This window comes from Cricetulus griseus, chromosome 2 (assembly GCF_003668045.3).
Source record: "Cricetulus griseus strain 17A/GY chromosome 2, alternate assembly CriGri-PICRH-1.0, whole genome shotgun sequence".
In the NCBI taxonomy this organism is placed as follows: Eukaryota; Metazoa; Chordata; class Mammalia; order Rodentia; family Cricetidae; genus Cricetulus; species Cricetulus griseus.
The window spans coordinates 186,273,922-186,282,358 of record NC_048595.1 but is presented as its reverse complement, the minus strand read 5'-3'; the positions used below and the strand labels follow the sequence as shown (position 1 = coordinate 186,282,358).

At 37.0% G+C, this 8,437-nt stretch overlaps 1 protein-coding gene across 1 annotated transcript; it reads left to right on the top strand.

Moving 5' to 3' along the window:
- The first annotated feature begins 6,931 nt into the window (after positions 1-6,931).
- On the top strand, positions 6,932-7,639 carry LOC100773523 (ferritin, mitochondrial). Its single transcript, XM_027400831.1, has one exon. It carries the CDS (start codon positions 6,932-6,934, stop codon positions 7,637-7,639), a length of 708 nt encoding a protein of 235 aa, XP_027256632.1.
- The last annotated feature ends 798 nt before the right edge of the window (positions 7,640-8,437 follow it).

The window sequence follows — 8,437 nt, the reverse complement described above, 5'->3', positions numbered from 1 at the left end:
ATCTCTAGAGCAGTGGTTCTCAACCTGTGGGTTACAATGCCTTTAAACCCTTTGGGGGGTCAAATTACCCTTTTATAGGGGTCACCTAAGACCATTAGGAAAAAAGATATTTGTATAACAATTCATAACTGTAATGAGTTACAGTTATGAAGTAGCAGCAAAAATAATTTTATATTTGGGGGTCACCACAGCATGAAGAACTGTATTAAAGGGTTCCAGCATTGGGAAAGTTAAGAACCAGTGCTCTAGAGTGTTTTCAACATTTCCTGAGGTTGGATCTGTGTGGTATCTGCTTTCCTGAATAACTCTCCTTCAACTGGTTTTTCTATTGAAACAGCTCAAAGGTGCCAAACTACCTCTTTTTGGAACAGTTACACACAATTGTAAATCATCTTTTTAAACCTTTTAAGAATTCTTCTAATCTGGGTTGCCTCTTTTCCATTAGTTTCTACAGTGATAGCAATGTGTCATAAGAAGAGGAAATAATTGTTAATATTGCTCAAAAGGTCTCCATGGAAACCTTTCACTGTTCAAGTAAGGATACCTCCTGCCTTTTCTGTACTGCATCTAAGAGGAGAACCTGTAACTCAAGCCCAGAGCAGGGTAGCCTTCATCTCTCTGTGGTACCTTGGGTCACTTTCTGATTTGCACGGGAAAGTCCATAGTTCTTATTTTTGTTCAGGACTGCTTATAAGGCATGTCTGTGAAACTAACTAAAATTACTCCGGACAAGACCCAATATCAAAGGAAAATCTGTGGCTGCTTTAGAAGGCAATGAGAATGACTATCAAAAAGGAAAATTGTTGCCTTTATTCCTTGGGTCTGGCTTAACTCATTGTGGTTTTCTTTGCTATTTAATGTCACTGTAAGTACAATGGAGCTAAAACCTTAAATTATAAACATTTTTACCATTAATCTCTCGATTATACAACTGAAATTACATCTAATCCATGCTATGTAACTTACACATGACAAACATTTCACCATTAACAGAAGAGTGAAAACACTACACAAAAATGTTGAAATGTTTTACTCTGCTTTTCAGTAAGTACATATGCTAACAACACTCTGCCAGAGACATTGTTAAGTAAGGAAGCACTGAAAGAAAATGAACTGTGTCAGTTTTGCAGACTCAAAAGAGGCAGCAGGTGATTGTCCTCGATTTCTCGCCATTTAGTTTACCAATTTACTTTCTGCAAATCCCCAAAGAATTATAGTTGAAGCATAGTCTAATTATTCCCATTGTTCTACACATAGTATCTTATCCTAATTAACTTTATGTTGCTATGATTAAACACTGATTGAAACAACTTAGGGGAATAAAGGGGTTTCTGTGGCTTATATTTGCATGTCACAGTCCATCACTGAGAAATGTCAGGTCAGAAACTCGAGCAGGAACCTAGAGACAAGAACATAAAGAAGCAGTGATCTTGAAGGAATGTTGCTTTCTGCCTCACTTCCTATGATCTTTCTCTGCCAGCTTTCTTTTATACCCAGGCCTAACACAAGAATGGCACCTCCAACACTAGGCTTGGCCCTCTCACATCAATTGCTAGTCAAGACAGTACCCATAGACAGGTTCAAGGCTGATCTGATGAAAGTAATTCTTTCACTGTGGCTCCGTTTCCCCGTGTGTGTCAAGCAGACAATCAAAGCTAGCCATCCCAGTATCTTTCCTGAAAACAAAACAAACAAACAAACAAACAAAAGCCATGAAGCTCCTTGCTCATGGACTTGGATTTTGATCTGGTTCACATATTATTTCCAGTAGCCATCTTGAAGAAGCATCCAAGGCAGTTCACATTCCTATGAGTCAGACAATAGTTCATATTCATGGTTTGGCTTCAAAGATATGCTGAGGATAGGCTCCAAAGCTACACAGAGAAACCCTGTCTCAAAAAACCAAAAGAAGAAAAATAAAGAAAAGAAAAGATATGCTGAGTGCCCTGCTCCCTGTCACAATAAATCCAAAGACATTGGCTTTTTTTTTTAACATTTCACAGAGCATCATATTAGAATGTTATTTAGGATTTAGCTGAAAGCTTTGGAGTTAACCAATAGAGTGAATGAGCTATTTTAGGAATCTGGTGGTTTAATGACTGCAATAATTAATTCAAAAGTAATGAAGGGGATTATTCACTTTGCACCCCAAATTCTAGGTGAATAATATGAATCGAAATCAAATATTCTAGGCTTCCTCCAGTTCCATATCTTGTGCTTTGGAGTTTGATTCTGGCTGAATTTTCAAGTTATCAAACACACACAAACACACACACAAACACACACACACACACACACACACACACACACACACACACACACACACACACCTTCACATTTAAGTGGATTCTAGCAGAAAGCAAACAAACAAAACTTCCATACTTGTATCCAAACATTCTCTTACAGATTTCCTAGTGATTAAACTCAGATTAGCAATGTATACAATAAACATATGTTCCCCAAACAAAACCCTAATATTTTTTATTTAAAATGCTCAAAGACATCAGTCATAGCAAAGACATATGTATAGTAAATGCAAGCTCCTGGAAAGAAGCCCAACTTCAAACTGAAACCTTTTGCAAGGCTGATTAGAACTAATTAGAGCTTCCATGAGTGTAAGGAGTTTCCGATGTTACAGGTCCAGAACCTAATTACAATCCATCTTGGCTATGTTTAGCCATCTAAAATAGTCATTATTTGCACAACTCTGTGTCAGACTTAACATCCTGAGAGTACCAGACAAAACCTTTTGGAAACCATAGTTTTCATCGGTGAAAAGACTGAGTCATCAGATAGCATCCAAGGCTGATAGCTGAGTGGTTTTTTTTTTTTTTTCACATTGCTATGACCACCTGCTTAATGTTTCCACCATGTAATATTAGAAAATATTTCCTTAAAATAAAAAAGAAAAGTATCTTGATTTATGAGCAACATTGTTCTTTTACTATGAAAACTTCACAAAGCTGCTTCTATATTAGAACATGGAATCTGGGGTAAACCAAATATGTGTTCCTGGGCAATGGTCATTCATAGTTGGCTCTAGAATAAACTCTTTCATCCCAATTGACATGAGGGTTGTGATTTGGGGTCATACAATAGTCATCCGTGGATTTATCTCAATATTAAATTTGTCATGGAAGCATTTTGATACGTAATTTCAAAAAACACCAGCATAACTAATGAAACTGCTTATGTGACTTGTTCTACTGTGTAAAAGTCTTGATTAAAGGAAATGAGAAAAATGGGAAACTATTCTTATTAAAGTTACAAGTACAAAGGGGTAGGGATACTGTTCTTTTCTTTTCCTCATTATTTCTGTCTCTGCCCTTCTCTACAAATGTAAAGGAGTTTTTCCAATCTAAGTACATTCTCAAAACCTTTACTCTATAAAATAAAATGCTTTTAATACATGAATAGAAAATTTACTATTATGCACTGCACAAATCAAAGCCTGAGTTAACTGAAACAATTTACTTCTATTCGAGTCTTTAATTTCCCATTGGCCAAAGATATCTACACAGATGATAATAGCTTATTGCTGATATATGTGCAGAGGAGGAAAAAGTAAATGTTGTTTTCCTTTAGAATCTGAGCCAACCAAATTATAGAGACTTTCTGTGAAAACTCACAGAATTCAAATTGCAGTAAACACATCCCCCTCAAAATAGTTTGTGTAAGTAATTCAGCTAATCCAAAAGGATATATGTGAATTTCTGTTCCATTTTGTTTAGGCACCTGAAAACATTTATTTTATGCATTGTTAATGTGTATAAAACACTGTGGTAAGCCTGGAAAATTTAAAAGGAATAGAATATATTCTGCTAATGAAAACATGCTTACACACTTACACACATTCTTGTATATTGTAATTGTAACACAATGAGTTCTCAATATAATTAACTGTTTGACATCAAAGGGGTGTTTAATTCTGAATGCTGCTATACAAAATCCTTTTTTTAAAAAAAATACTTGTGTTTATACTTGATGGAATTTTAAAGGATGTGAAAGATTTCATTATGTAATAAAAAAATGTCAGGAAGGAATTTGGAATGAGTGAAGAGGAATGTGAAGCTGCACAGGGAGCCCCAGAGAAGTACAGATGTTTAAAAAGGTACTCAAGGGAAAGAAGAGGCCATTAAATCTAAGAAGAAATGTCTAGAGAATAACAGTGTGTGATGGTCTCGGTCTGTATAGTATTTTTTAATTGATTTTACTGTAAATACTAGATATAAAAATATTCATAAAATAAACAAAACACCTACCATGCACATTCTTACATTTTTAAGGTCTGCCTAATTAGATGGCAAACTTTGTCATGGAAAACAGATGTTTTGACCAGTTACTGTTCTCTGTCTAAGTACATGCTATTTGGAGCACTGCCTTGCATCACATATCTCTTACAGCACTCGTTTTATCTATGTATTTTATTATATTGGGGCTGAACACTTAAATGAATGTCATAAATTTTCCTGAAACACTAACTAGCAGCAGCAAGTTTGTGTTAATATCACTCTGAACAGTCATTTTCATAATCTCTCATTAGGAAATTACATTTCACAAATGGCAAAAGCTTGGAGGAAATGAAAGTAAAATGGGATTAGAAAAGTGAAAACCCATGAAGGATCGCTGGGTAAAGAGCATTCATGTACTACTACTTTCTTAATTTTAAGCACACACTTTTATTTATGATATATATTAGAATGCTCAGTTGAGAGGAGTGAGCTAACTATAAAACTACAAATTTGATATTCTCATAGAATAAAGTAATTCCCCACTATTCATACATGATAGCAATGCTTTATAATGCAGGTAAATGTTTCTAGTAGTCTAAACAGGCCATCCCATTATGCTTTTAATCACAGTAATATCTGCTTACTGAATAATATAAAATGATGGATTTTGGAAAACTAAACAAGAGTATTCAGTAAGATGTGTTAGAGAATACATGAGTGTTCATTCTATGGTAAGCACTGCATTACAAGCACTTGCATACTATGATTTAACTTTCTAAGCACCTAGGGGACACTAAGAATATCAAAAATTAGCATCTGAAGAAACTAGAAACACCATGTGAAACTAGAAACACCTTTGTGAAAAAGAAAAAAGAGATATAAAGAGGCAATGTAAAAAGATTTTAATACAATCAGTGCTAAGAACAAAGATGCAGAGAATAGAAAATCAAGGCTCCTAAAGCAAACAAACAAGCAAACAAAATGCCTAAATATATATATGATAAAATACTTAAACATATACCTCATAAAAGATAATGTCAAAGAAGCACAGGGTAACACCCTGTCATTTATCTTGAGGACACAAAAACACAATACTAATGTACACCTATCACAATGACCATATTTTATAATTTAAATGAATGATAATGCCAGGGGCAGCAAGCTCCAAGAGGAACTTGGACTAAGCATGTAAAAAAAAAAAAAAAAGTCATGGTATGAGAACTTTGGGGAATGTTGTGCAATTTGTAAATAATTAAATACATAACATATTATCTGACCACTTTATTTACCCAAGAGAAAGACATATGAACTCACAAACACCTGTGCAGGAAAGTCAATCACAGCTTGATTTTAATAGCCTAAACTGTATCCAACCAAACTGTTCATCAGAAGGTAAGACAAATTGGGTTTTATCTTCATAATGTTGCACAGCCACAAAAACAAACTATAATATCAGTATACTCCAGCATAAACAGACTTTATTATTGTGAGCCTGGGGTTAGTTACAGTGTGGAGGACACTAGACAACTTCTAGAGTGAGGCAAAGCAGATCAGTGGATGTCAGGAGTGAGACCAGACTGGAGGAGTCAGAATTAGGAAACACAAAAGGACACAGAAGTAGGTGACAAATGTTGTCATTGTCTGGGTTTAGCTGGTAGTTTCACGGATGTCATACTGAAACTGTGACAAATACCTGAAATTTAATATATGTCAATTAGTCTTAGATAAATCTTCTTAAATATTTATGCATGCCTCTATTAAGTTTTTTTTTTTTTTTTGGTTTTTTGCTTTTGTTTTTTGCTATCATCTTGATCGGTGAGAATCATCACCCACATTTTCCAACAGCTATTTTCATTTCTTAATACCCCAAACAATTTTTAAACATCTACTTAAGAATAAATCTCTTCCTTGAGTAGAATGGTGACATGTGCCTGCACTCTCACCTCTTGGGAGATGGGAGGCAGAAAGACACAGAATTCAACCCCAGTTTTGACTACAGAAAACCGCCACTGAATCTTCAGAATTTAGGGTTCTTTGAAAAATGCATCTATCTCTACATTAACAAAAAAAATAGAGTAAAAACAAGCTTAGAGCCACTATGCAGTCTACTTTTCAAAAGTATAACTTCTTTACAAGAAAGATAAGTTCTGCACTTTAAAAGCAGTCTATTACAGTTTAGGCGTTGTCCGTTACATTGGTAACTATTTCCCTACTTACGTTTGTTAAAATAACCAGGAGTCGTTTGTAACACTTTGCATATGAAGATTTATTGTGTCTTCCTTGCCCTTAGATTCTTAGACAGGAAAAGATTAGTGAACAGAGACAAGGGGGCAGCTCAGTCCTTTCTTCGGTTGCCTCAGAGTCACTGAGCCTACTCTTAATAACAGAATTTTAATTAGGTAAACTAATCAACTACACGCTATCTAGACCAGAGTCTTGGGTTAGTCATTCAGCATGTAAATGGGATCTGTGTCCCTTTTTCGAGGGCTCAGTGCCACATTCAAGCCTACCTGACAAATGACAGTTACACAGCATCGGCGGCCAAGATCTCTTAGAACTCTGCATCGTGGAAGAGAAGGGCCGTGTGACGCAGAGGTGATCGCTAAGGCTGTGTTCTCATTTAGACCTGATGCTCAGCGGCAGACCTTGTACCGAGGTTTCTTGGCCTCAGTTTCCCCTACTTTCAAACAAGAGGAGTCATGCTGTCTGGTTTCTGGTTCTTCTCCAAGCACATCGGCCCTGCATTGATGTCCTTGCCCCGTGTGCTACACAGGTGCACTGTCCCACAGTGTTTGGCCTCCAGGTATCCTTTACTACCCGCCTCCCCTCGACGTCTGCTGGCCTCGGTGGCCTCCTCCCAGGGCTCTGATGGAACTGCCAGGGTGCGCCAGAACTTTCACCCAGACTCTGAGGCAGCCATCAACCGCCAAATCAACATGGAGCTTTACGCATCCTACGTGTACCTGTCCATGGCCTACTACTTCTCCAGGGATGATGTGGCCTTGTACAACTTCTCCAAGTATTTCCTTCGCCAGTCGCTGGAGGAGAGGGAGCATGCAGAGAAGCTAATGAGGCTGCAGAACCAACGCGGAGGCCGGATCTGCCTCCAGGATATCAAGAAGCCAGAGCAAGATGACTGGGAGAGCGGACTGCGGGCCATGGAATGTGCTCTGCTCCTGGAAAAGAGTGTAAACCAGTCGCTGCTGGACCTGCATACTCTGGCCTCAGAAAAAGGAGATCCTCATTTGTGCGACTTTCTGGAAACACACTACCTGAATGAGCAGGTGAAGTCTATCAAAGAATTAGGTGACCACGTGCACAACTTAGTCACCATGGGGGCTCCAGCTGTTGGCCTAGCGGAGTACCTTTTTGACAAGCACACCCTTGGAAGTGAGAGCAAGCACTAAGGCAGGGGCTGCCTTTCCAATACCCTCGTGGGTCCCAAGACCTGGAGTTAGCGGTTGCCTGCTTTCTTGCCCTTAAAAATTCAACTCCGTCTTTACATTCTCCTTTTTGGACTGCTCTGCCAGTGTTTTGTAGAGATAATTTGCTTACCCTGGTATTAACCACAGCTTTCTGCCAACACCAAAATACTAATATTTTTCCGGCCTAAAAGATAGCCCAGAATACTATGGTATAAAAAGGATGGGAAACAAAACACTGAAATAAGATACAAGATCATGCTCTTAGAATATTATCAAATGTTCCTAACCATGAAGCTTAATTGAAATTCCATGATTTTCAATTAAACAATCTGTTCTGTCTTCAAGATCTTACAATGCTCAGCCAGGAAAATAAGTAATATATAAATAACCATAAGACAAAGAAGATGTAGAGTACTATGAAAATCACACATGCAGATTTTTGACAACTATTCTATTTTCCAAGTGTGCTGTAAGAAATGGCAATGTATGGAGATTATCTAGGTTTTTTTTTTTTTAACTTTCATGTCAAATTGGTATTAGCTACATTGGGTATCAGTGATGGTATTGAGCAGCTTAAGTGGATTCACATTTTAAGGGTTCTGAGAAGTCTTTTAATTAAACACAATAAAAACAAAATCAAAAATGTGTTTTTATGTTTCAGTGTTTCTCAGTCATATACTATCTATAGGCAGGCTGATTTAGGTTTGTTTTATTATTGTTGTTTTTGTTTGTTTGTTTGGGGGGAGGGTTGCCTTTAAAAAATTAACTACAATATAACAA

Coding starts and splice junctions, on each gene's coding strand:
- LOC100773523 (XM_027400831.1), top strand. CDS start 6,932: ATGCTGTCTGGTTTCTGGTTCTTCTCCAAGCACATCGGCCCTGCATTG.